Source organism: Daucus carota, chromosome 3, assembly GCF_001625215.2.
Source record: "Daucus carota subsp. sativus chromosome 3, DH1 v3.0, whole genome shotgun sequence".
NCBI classification, from domain to species: domain Eukaryota; kingdom Viridiplantae; phylum Streptophyta; class Magnoliopsida; order Apiales; family Apiaceae; genus Daucus; species Daucus carota.
In genome coordinates this window covers 6,758,105-6,784,808 of record NC_030383.2, presented here as the reverse complement: position 1 = coordinate 6,784,808, position 26,704 = coordinate 6,758,105, and the positions used below count along the sequence as shown (strand labels likewise).

Sequence of the window (26,704 nt, the reverse complement as noted above, 5' to 3'; positions counted from 1 at the left end):
GACAAATATAGTCATCCACAAGAGGTTGATTAAAATTATGTATTTTAACAACTTGTATCTAATTTTGATTTTGTACTGATTCTTGATAAAACATCACATATTTGATATAAATTTTTTACGATTTAAGCACAATATTTCCGAGATTTCAAAAAGTATAAAATACACTTGACAATACACAAAATCCATCATTTCACGAAGTACAAAAACATCGATCATCATTTGAATACTATTAAATTTTAATAAATTTTAAAAATCTGAATTAATACCATCAGGATTTTCAAAAATTTTAATTGAATACATCAAATGCTTGATATTCATTAAAATTTGATAAAAAAATCTATAGAAAAGTCTAATATCCCAGAATCCGACACGCGTTACTTTGCGAAAACGGTTCGACACAAAATAAAAAGACTACAAACACGGATACTTCTCATTTCTGACATTCTCTGAAAAGGGGGCTGTTATAACCTCGTGAAGTTGAAGTGCGAGTAAAGAGGGTTAGGGTTTTGCAGAGCAGAAATGAGCAGTCGTCGTGGTAAGAAGAAAGCCAGAACATCACGACAATACGAACTCGGAGATGAAGACATGATCAGCAGATTGCCAGATGAACTCATTCACCATGTCCTCTCTTTCGTAGACACAAAACAAGCCATTCAGACCTGTGTTCTCTCCAAACGTTGGGAGCTTGTATGGACTAGTCTCCCTTTTCTCAATTTCGGTCTGTACGATAATCTTACACCTAAAGTCGTGTCTAAATTCATGCGCCATGTTCTGTCTAACCGAAATCATGAATCCCAAGTTTCTCATCTTAGTTTGTCTGTTAGAAATAAAGGTCTCTCCAGGCACTTACTTGAAAAGTATGTTGATTATGCGATCTCGCATAATTTGCATTGCTTAAATCTTGATTTACCCCATGATAGTAAACCTGTTAACTTATCTGTATTCAGTTCGAAGTCGTTGAACAAACTTACATTGAATGCGAATCTTGAAAAATGTGAGCGGATATCGGATTGCTGGGATTTACCTTGTTTGACAACTCTGCGCCTGAAGGGCAAGAATGGATATGGTGAATTTTCGGATAATTGGTTCACAATGAAATGCTTGCCTGCCCTAAGAAAATTGCGTTTTGATGACTATGATCTGTCTAAATCATCGTTTTCTTTCAGCTTGCCAGCTTTGACAACCCTCTGTTTGAATCGTTGTACATTGCCCACAACAGTTTGGGACATCCCAACTTTAAAAAGTATAGAACTACATGGTGGACAACTTCCACAAAATTTGAATGAAATATTCTCTGCGCTGGTTAATCTACAGAATCTCAAAGTAGTTCTAACATCAAGACATAACCAAGAATATGTAATATCTTGTCCTCCTCAATTGTTGAACCTAATTATCATTGCGGCAGATTACTATCCTTGCACTTGTAACACCATTGTGGTTTCAGCACCGAAACTGTGCAACTTCACATCTTTTGGTGTCATTACAGCCATGGTTGGAGTTCCTGAGTTGGAAACCGTGAATGTGAGGTTACAGGGTGTGTTTAATAAGATTGGATGGACAAGTAAGAAACGAGCTCGCCTGCGGTTAATTAATATGCTTCCAGGACTTGCTAATGCCAAGAATCTCACTTTTGATTTGGATAGCATCAAGGTAAATGTGTGTGTGTGTGTGTGTGTGTATTGTCGCTTGATCTTGTAAGTCTTACTTTTATTTGCTTGTTTAATCAAACACAGTATTTGTATTTAATTAGTACTGTGATTTGGGGCCTTGGTTAAATTAGTTGCTGAGCATGGTTGTAATATATTTAATAATTTAATTTACAGGTAATGTTCTAAATCTAAAAAACCACAATTTTTTTTATATTGTGCTTTATCTTTTCTTCTTCAAATTTGTTGTTGTAGGCACTCAATGAGATTTCCAACGTTCTTGTTGGTTTTCCTTCTCCATTCCATAAGCTGAAGTATGTGAAGTTACCATGGCGATTCAAGGAATCAAGTATTTCTCGTCACCTTAGAAGCTATTTACTTGGAGGCTCTCCAAATGCCACCTTCGTCACAAAATTGCCCCAAGTACTTGAGAATACTTTACCCTTTTTAAAATTTAAAATTTTATCTCTTGTCTATTAATGTAAAGATAAATGCATGTATCGTCCATCATGATTAAATTGGTGTATCTTTTTCGACTTCTGGTATTATCATGAGGAACAAGGGATTGATTATCTCTACAAATAATCCTGTTTATATATTTTCTCAACTATCAAATATGATAATAGTATGTGCCCAAGCTCAGTAATTTGTTAGTTGTGCACATTTCTAGGCTTTTAGCTTTGTTACACAATCTCTTATAAGTTATAACTAATATATGTTCATGTTTTGGTAATTCGTATTCAAGTTTGTTTTATTTATTATAAGAACAACTCAATCTTAAAATTATTTTGATACGTCCAAATACGTAAGAATAATTACTACTTTTACAGCTAGAAGGCAAAAGCCGTTCATATAAATTTGAAATCCCTGACCGACCTATAAATGTAGACAAATGGGATGTTATTAACTCTTTATTTATTGATACCTTTTTGGCCTTAAAAAAAGGAAAAATGAATCTTTTTGTTACTCAACTAATTACCCTTGTAGAAACCTATTACTGAACTAAATGTTAAATTTTACTACTTACCTTTGAAGTTTACTACCTGCGTGGATATCAAGTTCCAGATGTGCAATATCAAGTTGCTAATTAGTAGTATTGAAATTACTCGCTGGTCTCTAAAATAGTCAAATTCTTTTAATTTTCTTGTCTAGTGGGAACTGATAGATCAGGCAAGCTCTTTAAGAGGGGAAAGAGATTCTGGGCTATGGCGGAGCCATGAGGTTAATTCCGAGTTTGTATGCCTACTTGATCGCATTATGCAGAAGTATCCGGAAACCTTTGAGCACTTCACCTCAACAAACAAGAAGTTGTGTACAATGAATCTGAATACGTTGTGCACCTCACTATATGACTTTTCCAAAATATCTATAGGTAATGTTGATTGTGAGATGATTGTTGGGTACAGGGAAGTATTTTCTTACCTGAAAAATCAGGGATTCAACCTAAGTTGGGTGGTGGACCGCCTCAACTATATAGAACATCTCCGGTTCTCGAAACCCCTAATTGATGAGCTTCACTCAATTGATTGTCATATTGATGATGCTAAAACAACATTCAAAGAGCTGCAAGCTCGTGCTGTTGATGCCAAAACTGAACTACTAGATCTGTTGACTCTTGTTAATGATGCCAGAATTAGATTGCAAGATAAGGAGGCTCTACGTGTGGAGAAGTTGTCGGAGATTGAGAAAGTTTTTGGAACAATGGGGATAAACCTTGTTGTTGGTTTCATCGGAGATGATCTACTGTGATATTTGGCTTTCGTGGTTTGGATGTTCATTTGAAAGTTGTTGAGCATTGATATTATGCTATAGTATTTTGGAAGTATTATGCTTTTTGACCTTCTATCAAACTGTTTATTTGTGTGTTGTTTTGAACCAATGAAACATTTTGAAAGTTATTTTGGTATTGTAACTATAAAGTTGTTTCATTTTGCCAAAGTTTGTAGCATATTGTATCATGACATTTGATATGTATGTTCTATGTCATTGTGATAGAGGCTGTGAAAATCTTTGAGCATTTTGCTAATTGCACATTGGAATGACATGACAATCAATATATATTGTTAGAGTTGAGTTCTGTGTAGTACTTATTTTGGTGTAGTGTTATTCTGAAACATTTTCTTGAGTTGGATCCAACGAGCTTTATTGTCCATAAGTTACTCTGCCAGCTCTTTCTTTGATCGTTGGCTTCCATTCTTCTGGTTTGAGAGCTGCGGGTTGAATCGACCATGCAAACATGATTGTTATACCTCTCCTCTCACTTATTGTGCTCCAAACTCTATTTCCTGATTTGGTTTTGTCCAAATTGATACATGAAACCTGATATCAGCTCCTTCTGAAGCACAATGCTAGCAATGATGTTTTTGAATCCGCTGCTGTGAATCATATTGGAGGTACTTCATTCTCAATTTATGTTAAATCCCAGGAAACTTGTAATTATGCAATCATCTTTATCGTTTTCTATGTCTGATTATTTCATTTGATAGGTCTTCAATGTTAGTTTTATTGCATTATCTTATTCATGTCACGTTCCTGATACGAATTTATTACATATAACGCAGTGAATCTCAAATTGTTTTATTTGATAGGCGCTACTTGTTTTATTTTTCCCTTTCTTTATGCTTTGAAATATCTCTTTCAACTTTTGCGCATTAATTAGATTTCTTAATATACGTAAGAAAATTTAAGCCCTGGATCACATACATTCATCATATGGCTTACTGATCAAGATGATCAGTCCCTAGATCATACATCACATACTTAAAATTTCTTACGTGTATTATGCATAACATAACATGCTTGTGGGTTTGCCTCAGTACACGATGCCAAAAGAGCAAGTTTTTGTCAAACTGAAGCTTCAACTGTTCCTCGTAGAAAATGTTGCAAGCAATAAGCATATGTTGGGGAAAGAGTCTACTATTTCAAGGACTAAGAAGGCGGATAGGGAACGGACAAACTACAAAAGTTTTTAAAGATCCATGGTTGCCAAGGCCACCATCCTTTCTTCCAATAACACAAGGTCCAAGTGATGAACTAAAAGTATCATCTTATCTGACAACCGGGTAAATGGGACATCGATTTGATCCACCAAAGGTTTTTAGCCCCAGACTCTCATATGATTCTAACAATACCTCTCAGCCCTTTTAATCACACAGACTCATGGTTTTGGCATTATACTATTAACGGAAAGTATTCGGTTAAAAGTGGGTATCAGTTAGCTCTAAGTGCTGATAATAAAGGGTCATCCTCATCATCAAGCGGAACCTCAATATGGGGGAAAACATTCTGGGCAGTCCACATCCCAAGGAAAATTCTTTTGTTTGTTTGGAGAGGATACCATGAAATTTTACCAACAACAGAAGGCTTATACCGAAGAAACGTGACACAGAATAGCAATTGTGCTCTTTGCGGATTTGGGGAAGATTCTAATGCACATGCGGTGTTTTGGTGTATTTTTTCGCAGGAGGTGTGGAAATTAATGGAGTAATCCTTTTTGGTTGGACATAAAGAAGAAATTTCATTTAAGGGAGTGATTCTATATGCTACTGAGCTGCTAAATAAGGAAGAATTTGCAAAATTATTGATTGTAGCATGGGGTATATTGTCCGAAAGAAACAAGCACAATCATGGACAACAACATAGAACTCCTCAGCAAATAAAAATCTGGATATCTTCCTATTTGGAAGAGATAAAAAATGCTTACAGTACAAAAGTCAATACGCGAAGTCAGACCCTCAATGTGAACCAGAGGGTGGTTGATAATGAAGCTTTCACACTCTGTGTTGATGCAGCATTGTCCACAACCTCGCAGAAAATAGGAATAGGGGCAGTACTATACACGCCTAGCAGGAGGGTCCAAGCACGACTCTCAAAACCGATGGAAGGCTCCTTGTCTGCGCTTCATGCAGAGGCTCTAGCATTAATAGTGGGTATACAATGGGCACAATACATCGGACTCCCAATAAAGGTGATTTCATCAGATTCGTTAACTTTGGTACAGGCTTTGAACAACAACACTTCATATAATAGCGAACTTGGCATCTTGCTGATGGACATTAAAATGTTGCTGACTAATTGCCCTGAAGCATCAATCTCTCACATTGGTCGGAAGTTTAATGTTGTTGCTCATGGCTTGGCAAAACATGCACTTCAATTAGATGATGAAGCTACATGGATGGAGGATAATATTCATGATGGATAAAAAGCAAGTAGATGTGATGTATATAAGGTGTAGAACTATCGAAAGAATTTTCTAGCAAATTTAAAGTTTTAAGGTATGTTTTATTTCCTACAAAGTTCCCTTCCTGCTCACTATCATATGCTGCCAAGTCCCATGTTTTCTCTATTTGGAACTTTATGGAAGTACAAAGTGTGGTGTTCAGATATTATTGCAAGATACAGGTGTAATATTGAAATCCCCTGATGATTTTAGGGGAATTTGAACAATGCCTAAGGAAAGTGTTTTATACAACAGTATTAAGTTTAAAAATTGTTGCTTCACCTTAAACTCATGTAGCAAGATTTTCTTTTTATCTAAAAGAAACATCATGTTATCACGTATGTCACCCTTCAGAGGATGAATAGATAAGCTGTCTACTGGCCGTTTTCTCTTTTGGATTAAGTTATAAATTAAAGCTTGGTGATGAATATTTTTTAAAATGTAATCGAGCTCTTTAGAGGACAGGATGATCTGTTTTGTATGTTTTGAAAGATATTGAGTGGTGATTGCTCGGGAGTTGTTGATTTTGTTGCTTTTGTCTAATCATTTTTATGGTTTATGGAGTTCAGTATCTGATTTTCGCTTTCCATTATTCTTTTTTATTGATTGATTGTGTGTGTACATGTATCCAGAGATTTGGATAAATGCCATGGGTGGAGAAGTTCAGAACTTCCAAAGCCTGCGATATTGTCGGCAACGAAGACGCTGTTTCCAGGCTTGTTTCTTCCTTGTAGGTGTAGAAGTTGGGCTCATGTGATTTATGTGAGATTGCACGTAATTCAGTCTACCAACCAGGTTTCTCGCATATCTCTTATATATTTCTCTCAATTTGTAGAATTTCATTGGCTGTTAGTTTGAAATTTAGAAATATATATCCCGTGGAAATCAAAAAGTCCCTTTATTAATTATTGAACACTTCAGCTAGGTATTTGTAAAACTGAAGCTGAAGACTTTTAATTTAACATCACCAAGACTGTTCGTCATGGCAGCCAGATCTTCTTCGAATCAGAACAACTTCCAATGGTGTCCACTCCTCCGATCCTGTCCGTGCCAATTCTTTCGAGGTATAATCCTCATTTTTTTCCTCCTCATTATTTCCATCAATTATTTTTAGGATTTTGATATCTTTTGTGCTTGCCTTGTAATTTGATGCGGGGTGTGTGAAAATTAGCTTTTTTGATCTTGATGTTTGAGGGTTTTGTTTAAAATGAAATCTTCTCAAGAATATCCGCTAACCCGATTGTTGAACTTGAATATATTTTTCATTTTCATATGCTTTTTTGTTTTAGAGTCGTTGAGTTTAATTTGTAAAACTTGCCAAAGGTGTGCATATGTGATGAACTTGAACGTATTTACACATTGTATTTAGGTTTTGCGATATGTCCGGCCTCTTTTCTCTGGGCAAAGGCTGGTTTTTAACAAGCTGAACTACATGCGTGTAAATTTGATTGTGCTTCTTTCCTTAATGGCAGGACCCTCTACATGTTTTAAGCATGACAAGATAATGTTGTATGATGTGTGGTCTAGATTTGAAAATGTATCTCTTGCTACTGATATTGATTTCTACATGTGTCTTTAGTTTATATGTGCACGCTAAAAGAGTTACATACTTCTTGCGGCCATTATGGGAATCTCCTCCTAAACCGTTTCATGAAATTCCAGGTAGATTTCCTCATTATGCGGTGGAAAGAATTGCATCCTTATGTAACAGAGTTTCTGCTTCTTGAGTCGAATTCAGCTTTACTGGATTAGCAAAGCCCCTGGTCTTTTCCAGTAGTTTTTGCTTCAGCCCCATCAGTGAGTTTATTCTTTAGATGCAAGCATACAGGCATTTTGATACAGGTATTCGAAGGCTCTATAAATTTCTGGAGTGCTATTTGTATATAACATCAAGAGAGCTGGTTTTGAGTTAGGAATGAGCAACCACCCCTCCACTGTAACACTGGTATTTTGCTAGGGGGTGATTGTGCTGGTATAGCCGGGAACTTCCCCACATCCAAGAGAATACAAGAAATCTACAATAATATATAGCCCACTTTGTTTCCAGAAATTTTGAGACTGATCTGTTCAGATGATCTGTACTTTGGTTTTTCCTATCTATTCTTAGTTCTATTGATTATGAGTGTCTAATTGCACTTAATGACCAAGTGGTGGCTTTCAACCTCTTTCTAATATCATCTTATTCTTCTTCTTCTGGTGCAGATCACATACATGTGGTAGTTATGTTTATTAATTTCCACAAATATGAGTTTTACTGTCCTATGCATCTCTGAAGACTCTTCATCCAATTTTTTTATTTTTTCTATGCTTTGTTGATTTTTGTTTGTAATTAAAACTAATTAATTTTTATTCTTCCAGCTTATTAATCGTCATCAGTTATAGTTTTTTCCCTTTTATGACGTAATATATATGCAGAGGATGTCAGCAGTAGCAGAGTGCATGATGCTCTGAGGCTATTGTGTGAGATGCCTAGAAAGTGTAATAAATCGTGGTCGGAGGTGAAATAAACTTTTTGCTTCGAATAATTTTAATTGTCAATAATTTAATATTTATGTTAGATATGTGTTCTTTTTAATAAGGGTTGAAGGTTAAAGTTTTAAAGGAAGTTATTTTTTTAAATTTCAACGACAAATATAAAATGAAAGGATTCAGAAGTTATAAATAATAAAGATCTTATAAAATATTTTATATTATACATTTTTCTCACTCGCGCGAAGCGCGTTTTTTCACTAGTTGAGGTATATAAGATAAATTTAAAATTGATCATATGCTTAATGAACAATTTGACATTATTTACATATATAAGCTAAATTTTTAGGAGATGTACTATGTTTTCTCAATCAGGATGCATCAGATTCTTGGGGTATTTCTGTAGGCTTTATCAGCATCATATTGCTACCAATAGTCGGAAATGCAGCAGAACATGCTGGATCAGTCATATTTGCATTGGAAAACAAGCTGGTACATGCACATTCCTGATAGGCTGATAACCACTTTGTTAATAACCACTTGGTCATATCCCTGACAATTTTGGGATTAAACAGGATATATCTTTGGGTGTTTCTCTCGGGTCCGCTACACAAATTTCAGTGTTTGTGATTAGTACTATTCTAGCATTTATCGGTTGTTGCAGTTTTTAGTCAGAAACTTCTGAATTACTTCACAGTTTTCTTTTGTTTAAAGATGATAATTTTTCTTCTTAGATTCCCCTATGTGTGCTTGTCGGGTGGATCATGGGATTCCCCATGGATCTTGACTTCGGACGCCTCCAAACTGCTTCCCTTGCTTTTGCAATTGTTTAGACATCCTTGACCTTACAGGTTTACTCAGAACACTTTCTTTTACCATGCTTCAATTATTTGGGGGTATTTTTATCATATCTGTATTTTTGATAGTGTTATGGTATTGGAATGGGTAGCTACTGTGTATTAGGGACATGGTGTTATGTTACCAAAAGTACCAGAACCCTTTGGGCATGTCAAGTTCATGCTGGAGGTTGGATTCTCCTACTATAAATTGTGTAATATAAAATGAGGGTGTTTGAGTAGGCTAATAGATATAATATGATCCTTGATTAATTCTCGAAGCTTATCATCTTTTTCCAACCTTCTGCAAGTTGTGATCGAAACCTGGAAGCACTAAGTTTGTTTATAATCGTCATTCCTTTCCCGAATCTCATGAAATCGAGAGGCTACAGAAATATACTTTATTCTAGTTTACTTCACAAAAATTTTGTTTATAATATTATTGTTCGCACCACATAGGTGATGATGACTTACAAATATTTTAGTACTCATGTGTCTAACCAAAGTTCCGCTTTGGTTAGACTTTTTTACTTTTATTTTTACTTTTATTTTTATTAGTTTTTATATTTTTATCTTTGAATAAGATGGTTCTTCGAGGAATTATAGGTCATATTTAGAATCCCTTTTCATAATATGTCCATTTTTTTACTATTCTTGTGTTTGCTTTTGTTTGCTTTGATTTTCAGGATCATGGAAAGAGATTTTTGGGTTTTCTTTATCAGTCTTTAAATTTTTATTGTCTAAACGTGTGGAGGTACCTTTTGCGTATCCTTCAGTTAGATGATAAACTTTTTGGATGAATGAAATTCCTGATGCGGCAATTGTATTTGTGATACAACTAAAAAAAAAACCCTATTAGCTCCTCTTTTGGCAACTGTTTTATGCTTTTTAAAGATTTAACTAGCGTAAAAGCCTGTGCGAGGCACGGGCCCGTCATTTATAAATTATTTTCTATATAGTATATTTTGATTAATAGTTCAAATTTTGAATTTTTTTTATATAAAATATTAATTTTATTGAATTTTTAGATATATTTTTTACAATAAACTAATAATATCCATGATAACTGATTCAACATAACTGATAAATTTTCATATAGCTCGAATTGACACTGTAAAATTGTATATGAAAGAGGTTTATATTGCAATTTTTCAGCATGTTTTTCAATCAAACATAATAAAATATGTTTATAAACGATAAAAATTATAGACGCGTTTGAGTGAATCATATAAACAAACCCATGAAATAGTAAGATAATTAAAATTGATTTAACATGTTCATGTGCTACTATCATTAAAAAGAGATAAGTTCGAACACTGATAGACATAATATATAAAACATGCTTATAAGAGGCAGCCAGTCAGCCATATAGTTAAGATAAGCATAATACTTGTTGATACTTATTATTTTTCCTTCCCTCTGTCTTTTCCTACCCCCTCTTTTCAAGTAAATCTCTATATATTTACATATCTTATTCATTAGCGTGTTTCACTAATATTTACATATCTTACTCATCAGTGTGTTTCACTAATTATCAATCAATTATCAATTAGTGATACATGGATTATCATTCGGTCGTATTAGGGATAATAAATACGAGATTCAAATTCATATCAATAATACAATCAATCAAATTATGATAATCAAGCCTAACATACTCAAGCATCCGCTCTCAAGTAATACCCAAGTCTACATCTTGAACACAAATAATAGAAAAAATATGATCATGTATATAGTTATCTTAAATTTATTCAAATCAGAATCTATTTCTAAAATACCTAACTCCAATTCCGGAATCTCTAATTCAAATCAAAATACGATTATTATTCATATATATTTAATACCATCTAAGTCCATGCTATTATATTGAGTAGATACCTAACACGTCGATAAATAGTTAAATACTCTGTTGTTACCTTATGATTGGAGTTTATCGATATCTAATGTGACGACCCGGATTTTTCAAAATTTATTTTGTTAGTTTATTTGTGATTCTTCAGAAAATGTGGAATAAAATTTAATATTTTATTCTAGTTTCATAATTCTCAAAGTATATGTTTAAATTATTTTTCCGGTTCATTAGGGTATTGGAATTTTGTTGTCTATTTGAATTGAATACCATGTCAAATACGTGAATTACTTGTTCTATGGTTAAGTTTATCATCTGAATGTAACTTATGCTTGTGTGTATATTTGTTACTAACTGTTGTATTGTTTATAACTGTTTTATGATTTTCTTAAAAACGGATTTTAGGAAAATGAATTCCTGGAAATATGAAAGTGATTTCAAAATTTCTTTTAATTATTTAATGATGATAGTAAATATTTTTAGGAGTTTTTAAAATATTAAAAATCTTATTTCTATAAGGACATGATTTTTAATTAGTTTCTAAACGCAGCTAACTTCTAAAATTTGTATAAATTTTGACAAAGCTCTATAAATCCCGAAACTTTTATTTTATTAGTTTTATAATATGCGGAGATTTATAAAATTAGTTTGGTAATTTTTCGAGAAAGTTTTATGGCGAGTTATCCTGTAAATCAACTAAATAGCGGGTGTGTGGGTGGTTATTCAGCTTTAAAACCAAACGTGGCAGTCTTTGGCCAAAGCACGTGACATTGTTTTTCTTCACCGCCATTCCTTTTCTTCCTTTTATTTACATCAGTCTCTCAATCTCTCTGGCTCACCTCCCTCTCTCACCTTTTCTCTTTTTCTTCCACAAGCCACTATCCATTAGTTGTTTTTTTTCTTAATCTTTCTCCGTCGTTCTCTGATGACCGCCGTCGCGGGTTCCGACCAGGCGCCGCCGGACCGCCACCGCGTGTTTCTTCCTCTACCATAGCCCTGCATCAGTTATAGATCAGTAGGTATAAAGCATAGTTTCTCTTTGTTAAAATAGATATAGACGTATATACATATATGTGCTTGTATGTACATAAACTGATTATATGCTTGTAATTGGAGGTTGGTTGAATTTTTGAGATTGAGATTGGTGTTAGTAATTGTATGATTGAATTGTGCTTAATTGATATTTGAATTAGTTGTTGTAGGTTGATTATAATTAGTACGCCAACTAGTAGTATAATTGGGTGACTTGGGTACTTGAATTATGGGAATGTATAACTGAGTATTCAAGCTTTCAAGTTCGAGATTTTGTGTAAATGTTTTCAGAATGGTGTTTCAAGAGCTTAAGTATTGGGCTACACATAATCTGTCGAATTCTAGGTTGCTGCTGATCTGTTTTGCAGTACAATTCTGGGCTAATAGATTTGAATTATATGCTTAATCTTTGTGTGGTTATGTGCTCCTCAGAGTCTAGTTTATGTGCGTGAAAGAATCGAATCGATTCGATGAGCGAGCTAGGAGATATGACCGTTTTAATATGGTATGCGCAGAAAATTGTGGGCAGATTTATGTGTCATGTTTCAGGCCCTTTTATGCTACCTTATAATTAAATTTGCTTCTGAAAATTTTGCTGGAGTTAGATGTTGGGGCCTGGAATGTGTCATTAAAATTTTATACAAATATACCAATTTTTCTATTTATTAAAATTCTTAGCGTGGGGCTGGTTCTGCAGGACAGATTCAGGTCCTGACTTGCAAGCCCTGTTTTACTCCCTTAAACATTGAATTTGCTTCTGAAATTTTTGTAGTAGATTGGAATAATGTTTAGGAATGTCTCATAAAAATTTCATATTAAAATGATAAATTTTCAATTTATTAAAAATCATAGAGTGAAGGCTGTTTGAAATATTTGCTCTAGTTTTCTTTCTTTGTTAGTGCATAGTATGAGGTTATACTTGGTTGATTGCATATGATTGATTATTAAATATATTGGCTCAGTTGACCTTGCATATTTATATTAAACGTATTTTGTGTATAGTGAATTAGCAATTGTGCTAAAAGATTTTCTTATGTGTTACTAAGTCAAGACATCCTTTTATATTAATAATTCGCGTGTTAGCAATAGTATTGGTTGGTTGTTGGTATTGTAAACAGGTGGGTAGTCCGATAAATAGAGGAGATGCTGCCGAAATTTTGTTAAAAATTAGCGGTGTTTATTGATTAATAAATATTTGATAGTTAATAGCATTATATTATATGTGCACTGGAATATGTATTGATTGTTTATTGACTATGTGGTTATGTGCCGACTGATCCAATGTGTATATATTGTTATGTGGATATCTGTATATATTCATGTTTACTATATACGGATATGCGAAGGGTAGATGTTCGCGGTTCCTATACTATTTGGAATTAGCTAGTTCTTTTAATCCGATGACTGAGATATTATCCTACTATCGTGTAGAATAGATCAAGACGTGTATATCGAGAATGTTCAGAATTAATCCGATGGTGTTGCAAGTTGAAGCAAGAATAATCTGAGATGACAGACGTAGAAAGAGTATTGTCAGAAGCTGCTTAGAAAGATATGATTGTGCGGTATAGTGCTATTAGAATCGTGACTAGACGTCGGAGTTAAGGCAAGTATTTCTACCCTTAGTTAAGAGTAAGCGATTTTTATCTTCTTCTTGACCCTGACCTCTCTTTCATGACATGATTCATTTTTATCGTGACATCATTCTTGTGAATCATGTTTAGTAATTGAATACCTGCAGTTGAATTGATAATACCTTTGACTCACTATTTAAACTTTGATTTTGATAAAAGATTTTCAAACTACTAAAAGTAGTAACTATTTTGATTTGCTACAAAATAAATTTGTTTAACAAGAAAAGCCACTTGAATTCTTGAATTTACCAAATCATGTTAAAGCTGTAGCTTTTAAATTTAATATATTGGGTAGTTTTGCGTAAGAGGCTCAGACATCGGCCCAGCGTGAAAGGTGGCTCCTTTAGCCCGGATTACCGGAATTCGTAATATTTGTCAACCTTGCTGAATAAGCTTGGTTTATGGACTATAGCATGACTGATCATCTGTTATAGCCAGGTGTCTTATTTAAACCCAATTAAATATTGATTAGTTTCAAAGGAGATTATCTTATGTTCAAAAGATAATGGAAGTTATTTTTATTTCTACAGCTTTAAATTCATATATTGATGCAGAACTGTTTTATCATTGTTTACCATTTTACTCTTTTATACTGAACTGTTGGTTTACAACATCATGTTTAATCCAGAGTTTACTTTCACTTCAACATTCTGATTCACTTAAATATATATATCTTGTTGCTTCCACCTATCATATTCTTGCTGAGCATTATTGCTCATTCTTGCTATTCCTTCTAACCTTTTTCAGCTAGGGATAAAGATGATTCACTAAAGACTGCGCGTAAAGAGTAATGATAGGCAATGATTGCAAGTGGTTGAGTTCAGGAAAATTGTTAGGTAGGGTATCCGGGACGATGTGATTAAGACTAGATGCAGTTGGAGTTCTGCAATTCAATTCAGTTGGAAATGAGATTTGTTTATTTGGTTATCAGCTACTCTTCTTATCGATGTTTAGCTGATAATGCAGTTTAATTTGTAATGAAATTTGATAGTTTTAGTTTCTGATTTCAATGCTGTAACCTGTATGCGATCCTGTTTTCAGGGGGTGAATTTGATTTTAATTTAAATCATTTTTTTAAAAATATCCAGGTTTTGAAATATTTGTATTTACTTTCTTTCAAAGATACAGGTTTTAAATTGTTTTTCTTTCAGTGACTCAAAAATACAGGTTTTAAATTATTTTTATTTACACGTGGCACCAGATCCAGACCCCCGGATTTGAGGGATGTCACAGTTGGTATCAGAGCTACAGGTTATAAGTTATTGAAATCAGAATGTAGATTGTAATAATAGGTTTGATAAAAAAAGATTACATGGTGAAACCTCACATAGAGGTATCGTAAGACTATTTGGGGATAGTCTTTCTGAGCAGAATAAAATGGGACGAGATGATTAAGTGTAAGTGTTAGACATCACAATTCCTAACTCTAGTTCTTCCGGTCCCTGATATATTGACCAATTTAGAGTTAAATCATTCTAAGAGGATCGAAGTTTGACCTATCAGCAGAACCTTCAAGCTAGAACCAGTTGAGGTCGGGCCGGTAGAGATTCTCACATAGTCTAATATATCATTTATAGTATATGCCAAGTGTTGAGTATTATTTGGAGAGTCATCTTCTGATAGTTGTCATAGATATCTAGAATTGGTGAAAGAATAGAGGTGTTAACAAGTCCGAGTTTAAAGCTTTGTATATAGTTAAGTAGTGAGCGTTAGAGCTACGTAGAATTCGTGTTAGATTCCTCGATCTAGTACTCATAAGCGAGTTAAGACGTCAACGCTCTATGGTGATGATTGTATAAAGTTGGATAAGACTTCTGACTGACAACGCTATCAATGATGGGATCGTTAGAGGCTATTGCTAGTCTACGATAATATATGCAAGTGATCACAAGAACGTCAAGAAGAATCACTAGAATGAAAACAAGTTATCAAAAGAATCTATCAAAAAGACATTTTTGAGAATCCTGACAATACCTTCCACATTGTTGATTATATTGATTTCTTTCCCCATCAATGATTTGTTCTGACATCACTTTCATATAGATATTCTATAAAGAATATATTTTCACTTTTCATCATTTCAAACCCTTTCATATTCTCTACTCTAACTGATGTGAACAACCCTACTTATAGGGGACACAAGGACTATCTGTCTGTGTGATAGAAGTTGGATGGGACGCCATCACTTGTGTGTGTTGTATATACAAGAAGGTTAACTACCTTTAGTAGTGTCTTAATCTAGACACGCAACACTGAGTTCTTTAGATCATATTGATCTCTCAGTTATCTCTCATTTCAAATGAGATTTATTTAACACTCTCATAATCATATGACCACAATCACGTGACATTTGCTTCGAAATCTGTCATACTTTTAAATCTTCAAGATTCTTGTTATCTCTAATAGTTTGGAGGTATGTCAACCAAGTTGCCAACATGAATTAAGACTTTGTTGGAGGAAGCACCAGGGATGAAAACGGATGACAATACGGGTCGATCAACAAAAATTTTATATCAGAAAGAAAAAGTATTACGGATTATAGAGATGTACGCTCTAGGTTGCTTTTCGGTGATTCCGAGGACGGAATCCTTTTAAGGGGGGTAGATTGTGACGACCCGGATTTTTCAAAATTTATTTTGTTAGTTTATTTGTGATTCTTCAGAAAATGTGGAATAAAATTTAATATTTTATTCTAGTTTCATAATTCTCAAAGTATATGTTTAAATTATTTTTCCGGTTCATTAGGGTATTGGAATTTTGTTGTCTATTTGAATTGAATACCATGTCAAATACGTGAATTACTTGTTCTATGGTTAAGTTTATCATCTGAATGTAACTTATGCTTGTGTGTATATTTGTTACTAACTGTTGTATTGTTTATAACTGTTTTATGATTTTCTTAAAAACGGATTTTAGGAAAATGAATTCCTGGAAATATGAAAGTGATTTCAAAATTTCTTTTAATTATTTAATGATGATAGTAAATATTTTTAGGAGTTTTTAAAATATTAAAAATCTTATTTCTATAAGGACATGATTTTTAATTAGTTTCTAAACGCAGCTAACTTCTAAAATTTGTATAAATTTTGACAAAGCTCTATAAATCCCGAAACTTTTATTTTATTAGTTTTATAATATGCGGAGATTTATAAAATTAGTTTGGTAATTTTTCGAGAAAGTTTTATGGCGAGTTATCCTGTAAATCAACTAAATAGCGGGTGTGTGGGTGGTTATTCAGCTTTAAAACCAAACGTGGCAGTCTTTGGCCAAAGCACGTGACATTGTTTTTCTTCACCGCCATTCCTTTTCTTCCTTTTATTTACATCAGTCTCTCAATCTCTCTGGCTCACCTCCCTCTCTCACCTTTTCTCTTTTTCTTCCACAAGCCACTATCCATTAGTTGTTTTTTTTCTTAATCTTTCTCCGTCGTTCTCTGATGACCGCCGTCGCGGGTTCCGACCAGGCGCCGCCGGACCGCCACCGCGTGTTTCTTCCTCTACCATAGCCCTGCATCAGTTATAGATCAGTAGGTATAAAGCATAGTTTCTCTTTGTTAAAATAGATATAGACGTATATACATATATGTGCTTGTATGTACATAAACTGATTATATGCTTGTAATTGGAGGTTGGTTGAATTTTTGAGATTGAGATTGGTGTTAGTAATTGTATGATTGAATTGTGCTTAATTGATATTTGAATTAGTTGTTGTAGGTTGATTATAATTAGTACGCCAACTAGTAGTATAATTGGGTGACTTGGGTACTTGAATTATGGGAATGTATAACTGAGTATTCAAGCTTTCAAGTTCGAGATTTTGTGTAAATGTTTTCAGAATGGTGTTTCAAGAGCTTAAGTATTGGGCTACACATAATCTGTCGAATTCTAGGTTGCTGCTGATCTGTTTTGCAGTACAATTCTGGGCTAATAGATTTGAATTATATGCTTAATCTTTGTGTGGTTATGTGCTCCTCAGAGTCTAGTTTATGTGCGTGAAAGAATCGAATCGATTCGATGAGCGAGCTAGGAGATATGACCGTTTTAATATGGTATGCGCAGAAAATTGTGGGCAGATTTATGTGTCATGTTTCAGGCCCTTTTATGCTACCTTATAATTAAATTTGCTTCTGAAAATTTTGCTGGAGTTAGATGTTGGGGCCTGGAATGTGTCATTAAAATTTTATACAAATATACCAATTTTTCTATTTATTAAAATTCTTAGCGTGGGGCTGGTTCTGCAGGACAGATTCAGGTCCTGACTTGCAAGCCCTGTTTTACTCCCTTAAACATTGAATTTGCTTCTGAAATTTTTGTAGTAGATTGGAATAATGTTTAGGAATGTCTCATAAAAATTTCATATTAAAATGATAAATTTTCAATTTATTAAAAATCATAGAGTGAAGGCTGTTTGAAATATTTGCTCTAGTTTTCTTTCTTTGTTAGTGCATAGTATGAGGTTATACTTGGTTGATTGCATATGATTGATTATTAAATATATTGGCTCAGTTGACCTTGCATATTTATATTAAACGTATTTTGTGTATAGTGAATTAGCAATTGTGCTAAAAGATTTTCTTATGTGTTACTAAGTCAAGACATCCTTTTATATTAATAATTCGCGTGTTAGCAATAGTATTGGTTGGTTGTTGGTATTGTAAACAGGTGGGTAGTCCGATAAATAGAGGAGATGCTGCCGAAATTTTGTTAAAAATTAGCGGTGTTTATTGATTAATAAATATTTGATAGTTAATAGCATTATATTATATGTGCACTGGAATATGTATTGATTGTTTATTGACTATGTGGTTATGTGCCGACTGATCCAATGTGTATATATTGTTATGTGGATATCTGTATATATTCATGTTTACTATATACGGATATGCGAAGGGTAGATGTTCGCGGTTCCTATACTATTTGGAATTAGCTAGTTCTTTTAATCCGATGACTGAGATATTATCCTACTATCGTGTAGAATAGATCAAGACGTGTATATCGAGAATGTTCAGAATTAATCCGATGGTGTTGCAAGTTGAAGCAAGAATAATCTGAGATGACAGACGTAGAAAGAGTATTGTCAGAAGCTGCTTAGAAAGATATGATTGTGCGGTATAGTGCTATTAGAATCGTGACTAGACGTCGGAGTTAAGGCAAGTATTTCTACCCTTAGTTAAGAGTAAGCGATTTTTATCTTCTTCTTGACCCTGACCTCTCTTTCATGACATGATTCATTTTTATCGTGACATCATTCTTGTGAATCATGTTTAGTAATTGAATACCTGCAGTTGAATTGATAATACCTTTGACTCACTATTTAAACTTTGATTTTGATAAAAGATTTTCAAACTACTAAAAGTAGTAACTATTTTGATTTGCTACAAAATAAATTTGTTTAACAAGAAAAGCCACTTGAATTCTTGAATTTACCAAATCATGTTAAAGCTGTAGCTTTTAAATTTAATATATTGGGTAGTTTTGCGTAAGAGGCTCAGACATCGGCCCAGCGTGAAAGGTGGCTCCTTTAGCCCGGATTACCGGAATTCGTAATATTTGTCAACCTTGCTGAATAAGCTTGGTTTATGGACTATAGCATGACTGATCATCTGTTATAGCCAGGTGTCTTATTTAAACCCAATTAAATATTGATTAGTTTCAAAGGAGATTATCTTATGTTCAAAAGATAATGGAAGTTATTTTTATTTCTACAGCTTTAAATTCATATATTGATGCAGAACTGTTTTATCATTGTTTACCATTTTACTCTTTTATACTGAACTGTTGGTTTACAACATCATGTTTAATCCAGAGTTTACTTTCACTTCAACATTCTGATTCACTTAAATATATATATCTTGTTGCTTCCACCTATCATATTCTTGCTGAGCATTATTGCTCATTCTTGCTATTCCTTCTAACCTTTTTCAGCTAGGGATAAAGATGATTCACTAAAGACTGCGCGTAAAGAGTAATGATAGGCAATGATTGCAAGTGGTTGAGTTCAGGAAAATTGTTAGGTAGGGTATCCGGGACGATGTGATTAAGACTAGATGCAGTTGGAGTTCTGCAATTCAATTCAGTTGGAAATGAGATTTGTTTATTTGGTTATCAGCTACTCTTCTTATCGATGTTTAGCTGATAATGCAGTTTAATTTGTAATGAAATTTGATAGTTTTAGTTTCTGATTTCAATGCTGTAACCTGTATGCGATCCTGTTTTCAGGGGGTGAATTTGATTTTAATTTAAATCATTTTTTTAAAAATATCCAGGTTTTGAAATATTTGTATTTACTTTCTTTCAAAGATACAGGTTTTAAATTGTTTTTCTTTCAGTGACTCAAAAATACAGGTTTTAAATTATTTTTATTTACACGTGGCACCAGATCCAGACCCCCGGATTTGAGGGATGTCACATCTAATGAACTTTTTTTTATATAATAATCTATATATGATTATTTGTTTAATAGTTAACTGTTGGAATATATTAACTAAAATTCGATTAATTTGATCAGTAACTCGACCGAGTAGCCGGACACCGAGCTGGACATATTAGTTGGATGATAACTCGATTTTGAGTTTAATTCGGATAAAGCTCAACATAACTCGAGTCAAAAACTTCTTTTCTCCTTTGGAAATTTTGTTATTTTAGTTTCTATTGACACTCCCTCTTTGAGATATATTCTTCGAGATTTTAATTTGAGAGGAGTCCTCTCGTTGTAAATTCTCTTTTGTTGGTATAAAATTTTACAAGGTGTAGCCCTCATTTACCAAAAGAATAAATAAATCAGGGCAACTTGGATTATACATTAAATTGAAAAATAAAGAACAAATTAAAAACGGAAAAAATCTCACCTGATAACATAATTATCTAACATTTGTAAAATTTTATATAATATTATAACCTACACTATAAATTATTATATAATATATATATATATATATATATATATATATTAATGTTTTAATATCTAAAATCAATTTATAAATATATCCATTTTTTTAAATAAGTAATTTTCAACTAATATGAGTACTCGTTACTCAATAAGCTTATCAAGTCAAATCGAAATTCAAATTTTAGAACATCAGTAATTAGCTGTTAATTGACTTGCCACTTGCATGTAGAGGTTTTATTGAACACCTTCACCAATCATATTCTTTAGAACCAACACTAAGTTCAATCAAAATTAATTTGAGTTATCCGCACATGTAAAAAAATTATATTTTTTTTGATAAAATGAGAATCAAGAGATCTTAATTAAATAGTTATGATCGTAGAGTTTATATGAGAGTTAGTTTAAATATCTCAAGTTCACATATTACATTGTTTTTTTTAATGAGCGGTCATAAATAAGTGACAACTGTAATTAAATGGATATATATTATGTAAATGTATTAATTACTAATACTTAATATTTCAAATATAATAAATGAATCATCTATTGGTAATTTTGTAATTACAATTAACATAGGGGTATAATGGATATTTCACAGCCATTTTATTTGCTCTTTTTGGTCTTGGTTGCCATTTAATATATAGAAGTAGAAAGTAGATGTCAAGGCAATATATGTTCAAGTTCAACGTATAATTTCAGTTCAATTCTATCCTGTTCGAACAATTCTGGTCTCATTTAATAATATACGTTTGAAACGGGGAGTCGGACACTCATTTCAAATTTTTTATAAAATATAATTTTATAAGTGATTTTAATTTTTTTTTCTTCTACTGAATAAATGATCAATGTTTCAATTCTTATTTAGAAGCAGAAATTTTAAGAAATAGAATATAAAAATCTTAAGATACGTGTCAAATTATCTAAAAATTTCACCGATTATGGTGAGGTTTTCAAAAAATATAAATATATTAAACAATCTCAAAAAAATCCATGATGTCCAAAAACAGGCATCAACATTTAAATATCATTACATCTTAATCGATTTTAAATAATCTCAATTAAATATTATTAAATTTTTGAGTATAATTTAAAATCCTAAACGAATACGATCAGATTGTATAAAATAATTTATTTAAATTGATACTCCAAAATTTCAATAATTTTTAACAATTCAAGCTTAATATCAAGTCTCATAAATAAAAAAGTTCTTGAATTTCGATTTGCAAAAACGGTTCGGCACAAAATAAAAAGAATTACAAAAGGGGGCCGACAATATAACCTGGTGAAGTTGAATTCTGAGAGAACGGGGGTAGGGTTTGCAGAGCAGATATGAGCAATCGTGGTAAGAAGAAGGCGAGAACATCGCAACAATACGACCTCGGAGATGAAGACAGAATCAGCAGATTGCCAGATGAACTGATTCACCGTGTCCTCTCTTTCGTAGACGCAAAACAAGCTGTTCAGACCTGTGTTCTCTCCAAACGTTGGGAGCTTGTATGGACTAGTCTCCCTTTTCTCCGTTTCGGTCTGTACAATTATCATAAACCTATAGTCGTTTCTAAGTTCATGCGTCATGTTCTGTCCAATCGTAATGATCAATCCGATGTTTCTCATCTCAGTTTGTCTGTTAGAAATAAAGGTCTCTCCAGGCATTTACTTGAAAAGTATGTTAATTATGCGATCTCGCACAATTTGCAATGCTTAACTCTTGATTTACAGGATGATAGTAAACCTATTAACTTATCCGCCTTCACTTCGAAGTCGTTGAGCAGCCTTACATTGAAAGCGAATCTCGAAAAATGTGAGCGGATATCAGATTGCTGGGATTTACCTTTTTTAACAACTCTGAGCCTGAAAAGTATGGAAAACCATAGTAAATTTTCGGATAATTGGTTCACAATGACATGCTTGCCTGCACTAAGAGAACTGCGTCTTGATGATTATGATCTGTCTGAATCATCGTTTTCTTTCAGCTTGCCAGCTTTAACAACCCTGTGTTTGTGCCGCTGTAGATTGCCCTCAACAGTTTGGGACTTCCCAGCTTTAAAAAGTATAGAACTACATGGTAAAGAGTTCCCGCAAAATTTGAATAAAATATTCTCTGCGCTTGTTAATCTACAGAATCTCAAAGTATTTTTAACATCAAGTGATCACCGAGAAAATGTAATATGTTGTCCTCCTCAATTGTTGAACCTGAGTATCATTGCCGCAGATTACTATCCTGGCACTTGTAACACCGTTTTGGTTTCGGCACCGAAACTGTGCAACTTCACATCTTTTGGTATCTTTACAGCCATGGTTAGAGTTCCTGAGTTGGAAACTGTAAATGTGAAGTTACAGGGTTTGTTTGATAATATTGGATGGGTAAATAAGAAACAAGCTTACCTGAGGTTAATTAATATGCTTCCAGGACTTGCTAATGCCAAGAATCTCATTTTTGACTTGGATAGCATCAAGGTAAATATATGTATATATTTTGTCAATTGCTAATATAAGTATCACTTTTATTTGCTTGTCTAATCAAAGATAATTGGTATTTAATTAGTTCTGTGATTTGGGGCCTTGGTTAATATAGTTGCTGACCATGGTTGTAATATATTTAATAATTTAAGTCACAGGTAAATTGTCTTAAATCTCTAAAACCACAATTTTTTTTTAATATTTTGCTTTATATTTTTTTCTTCAAATTTGTTGTTGTAGGCACTCGATGAGATGTCCTATGTTCTTGTTAGTTTTTCTTCTCCATTCCATAAGCTGAAGTATGTGAAGTTACCTCGAGGATTCAAGGAATCAAGTATGTCTAGTCCTCTTAGAAGCTATTTACTTGGAGGCTCTCCAAATGCCACCTTCGTCACAAAATTGCCCCAGGTACTTGAGAATTCTTTACCCTTCTTTAAACTCGATATATTTTATATCTTGTCTATTGTAAAGATAAATGCATGTATCTTCCATCATAAAGTTGGTGTATCTTTTTCGACTTCTGGTATTATCATGAGGAACAAGGGGGCTATCTATTATATCTACTAATAATAACTTTTTTATATTATTTCCTCAACTATCAAATATGAAAACAGTATATACCCAAGCTCAATAATTTGTTAGTTGTGCACATTTCTAGGCTTCTAGCTTTGTTGCACAATCTTTTATCACTAATATATGTTTATGTTTTGGTAATTCGCATCCAAGTTGTTTTATTTATTATAAGAACAATGCAAACTTAAAATGATTTAGATACATCCAAATACGTAAGAATAATTACTACTTTTACAGCTAGAAGGCAAAAGCCGTTCATTTATATCTGAAATCCTTGACGACCTTTAAATGTAGACAAATGGGTTGTTATTAATTCTTTATTTATTGATACCTTTTTGTCGCCTTATAAATAAGGAAAAATGAATCTTTTTTTTTTTTCTCAACTATTTACCCTTGTAGAAACCTACCACGAACTAAATGTTTATTTTTGCTAAGACTAACGTAGCACTTGTTTTTTTATTTTAGCCAATCCGTTAAATTTGCCTACTTACCATTAAAGTTTACTGCCTACGTGGATAAAATTGTGGAAATAGTTTTATTATATCATTTATCTATGGATATATTTTACGTACCCCAACATGTAATAACCTGACTATCACAACAAATACCATCATAATAAGTAACATGTCATTTCTTTATATCGCTATACTTGGGGGATATTATAAAATAAGGGGTTTTCTTCAGCATTTGATTATCTCCATATTTACGGTTATCCATTTTATACGGACAAAAATGAGTATTGAAGATTGTTTTTGTGGTTTGATAAGGCTGCAATAGAGTAAAAATGTGGATTGAACAGTCTGACTGAAAATTCAGAGGAAGAAAAGGCGATTTTAGGGAGAATAGTTGAAGAAAAGTGATTGCAGTGATCATATTTTGACGAGTAGTGAAGAACTCTAGAGTTATTGCTGGAGAGTTTTAGACGTGCAATGGTCATGTTTATTTTCTACTGTGTCTGTATGGTTGTATGTTTGTTGTGTTTTATAATATTTCATATTCTCTAAAAGTAATAATTCTTCTCATTTTTGGGAACTCTACATGGATCAATGATATATATCTTATATACTTGAGAGTACATAGTATTTGAAGATTCATTAATTGTTTGAACAGTTGGTGTCATAGGTGTTGCTATTGATTTGCTTTTGTTGAGTATGTATATATTGCTGAAAGATGCTGACATACTGTTCAGGACTGAAATTACAAGGTTCTGTGTGTTTGTGAAATCATTAGGGCAAAGTTGTCAATTGGCAAGCAAACTGAAATGCTAGACACTATTTAATTTAAATCTGCTTATATAGAATTATATTATGATCCCACGGATTTAAATATATCTTGTTAAGTATGAACTTTATGGAGGTTGAAAACATAAAATGTGGTTATTGTTAGTGAATGCGATTTCCAGATGTGCAATATCAAGTTGCTAATTAGTAGTGTTGAAATTTAAAACGTTGGACTCTAAAATAATCAAATTCCTCAAACTAATCTTGTCTAGTGGGAACTAATTGATATTCATCTGACAGAATCATGTTGTGGAAAATTCCAAGATAGATGCTGACAGGGTTAGACATATTGATGCATCAGTGGAAGGGGCAAACAAAGATCAGGCAAGCTCTTTAAGAGGGGAAAGAGATTCTGGGTTATGGCGGAGCCATGAGGTTAATTCTGAGTTTGTATGCCTACTTGATCGCATTATGCAGAAGTACCCGGAAACCTTTGAGCACTTCACCTCAAACAACAAGAAATTGTGTACAATGAATCTCAATATGTTGTGCACCTCACTGAATGACTTCTCCAAAATATCTATAGGTAATGTTGATTCTGAGATGATTGTTGGGTACAGAGAAGTATTTTCTTACTTGAAAAATCAGGGATTCAACTTAAGTTGGGTGGTGGACCGCCTCAACTATATAGAACATATCCGTTTCTCGAAACCCCTAATTAAAGAGCTTCACTCAATTGATTGTCATATTGATGATGCTAAAACTAAAGTAAAAGAGCTGCAAGCTCGTGTTGTTGATGCCAAAACTGAACCACAAGATCCGTCTCTTATTGATGATGCCAAAATTAGATTACAAGATAAGCAGACTCTTCGTGTGGAGAAGTTGTCGGAGATTGAAAAAGTTTTTGGAACAATGGGTATAAAGCTTGTTGTTGGTTTCATTGGAGATGATCTACTGTGATACCTGGCTTTCGTGGTTTGAATGTTCATTTGAAAGTTGTTTAGCCTTGGTATTATGCTGCAGTACTTTGGAAGTATTATGCTATTTGATATTGTATCAAACTGTTTATTTGTGTGTTGTCTTAAACCAATGCAACATTTTGAAAGTTATTTTCATATCATGTAAGGATAAAAGATGTTTCGTTTTGCCAAATTTGTAGCATATTGTATCATGACATTTGATATGTATGTTTTATATCATTGTGAAAGAGGCTGTGACAATCTTTGAGCATTTCGCTAATTGCAGATTGGCATGACATGACAATCATTATGTATTGTTATTTTGAGACATTTTCTTGAGTTGGATTCAACCAACTTTATTGTCCATAACTTACTCCGCCAGCTCTTTGATTGGTGGCTTCCATTCTTCTGTAGTGAGAGCTGCATGTTGAATCGACCATGCAAACATGATTGTTAGACTTCTCCTCTCACTTATTGTGCTCCAAACTCTATATCCTGATTTGGTTTTGTCCAAATTGGTACATGAAACCTGATATCAGCTCCTCCTTAGGATGCGAGCAATGATGTTTCTGAATCCGCTGCTATATATTGGAGGTACTCAAATTTATGTTGAAGCCCTGAAACTTGTAATCATGCAATTATCTTTATCATTTTATAAGTATGATTATTTCATTTGATCGGTCTTCGATGTTAATTTTATTGTGTTATCTTATTCATGTCTCACGTGTCCTGATACGAATTTATTACATATTACGTAGTAAATCTATATTGTTTTATTTAATAGGTACTTGTTTTATTTTCCCTTTCTTTATGTAAATTGGAAAATCTATTTTAACTTCACCGCATTAGTTAGATTTCTTAATATAATCAAGAAATTTTAAGCCCTAGATGCATACATCATTAGGTTACTTATTCATCC

The 26,704-nt window shown here is 33.2% G+C and overlaps 2 protein-coding genes and 1 long non-coding RNA gene across 5 annotated transcripts; all 3 read left to right on the top strand.

The window, feature by feature from the left end:
* Positions 1-353: 353 nt before the first annotated feature.
* LOC108211754 (putative FBD-associated F-box protein At5g22720) lies at positions 354-8,055 on the top strand. Its single transcript, XM_017383435.2, has 7 exons — positions 354-1,650; positions 1,902-2,069; positions 2,799-4,039; positions 4,463-5,920; positions 6,498-6,660; positions 6,787-6,929; positions 7,528-8,055. Exons 1-3 carry the CDS (start codon positions 520-522, stop codon positions 3,393-3,395), a joined length of 1,896 nt encoding a protein of 631 aa, XP_017238924.1. The 5' UTR covers positions 354-519; the 3' UTR covers positions 3,396-4,039; positions 4,463-5,920; positions 6,498-6,660; positions 6,787-6,929; positions 7,528-8,055.
* Positions 8,056-11,162: 3,107 nt separating this feature from the next.
* Positions 11,163-19,943, top strand: LOC135151642 (uncharacterized). Of its 3 annotated transcripts, none has more exons than XR_010290442.1 (5): positions 11,163-12,038; positions 13,483-13,683; positions 14,433-17,215; positions 18,660-18,834; positions 19,610-19,943. It is a non-coding gene; the product is annotated as an uncharacterized LOC135151642 (long non-coding RNA). The 3 variants fall into 3 exon arrangements; XR_010290443.1 differs by having other exon boundaries at positions 11,170-12,038; positions 13,483-13,657; positions 18,660-18,860; XR_010290441.1 differs by having other exon boundaries at positions 11,181-12,038; positions 13,483-13,657.
* A 1,893-nt stretch (positions 19,944-21,836) lies between these two features.
* On the top strand, positions 21,837-26,056 carry LOC108211182 (putative F-box/FBD/LRR-repeat protein At4g03220). Its single transcript, XM_017382708.2, has 3 exons — positions 21,837-23,030; positions 23,274-23,441; positions 25,127-26,056. The coding sequence occupies exons 1-3, from the start codon at positions 21,903-21,905 to the stop codon at positions 25,784-25,786; spliced, it is 1,956 nt and encodes a 651-aa protein (XP_017238197.1). The 5' UTR covers positions 21,837-21,902; the 3' UTR covers positions 25,787-26,056.
* Positions 26,057-26,704: the final 648 nt, after the last annotated feature.

Coding starts and splice junctions, on each gene's coding strand:
- LOC108211182 (XM_017382708.2), top strand. CDS start 21,903: ATGAGCAATCGTGGTAAGAAGAAGGCGAGAACATCGCAACAATACGAC. Junction 23,031..23,273: donor TTGACTTGGATAGCATCAAG/GTAAATATATGT, acceptor TTGTTGTTGTAG/GCACTCGATGAGATGTCCTA. Junction 23,442..25,126: donor TCGTCACAAAATTGCCCCAG/GTACTTGAGAAT, acceptor TTCATCTGACAG/AATCATGTTGTGGAAAATTC.
- LOC108211754 (XM_017383435.2), top strand. CDS start 520: ATGAGCAGTCGTCGTGGTAAGAAGAAAGCCAGAACATCACGACAATAC. Junction 1,651..1,901: donor TTGATTTGGATAGCATCAAG/GTAAATGTGTGT, acceptor TTGTTGTTGTAG/GCACTCAATGAGATTTCCAA. Junction 2,070..2,798: donor TCGTCACAAAATTGCCCCAA/GTACTTGAGAAT, acceptor TTTCTTGTCTAG/TGGGAACTGATAGATCAGGC.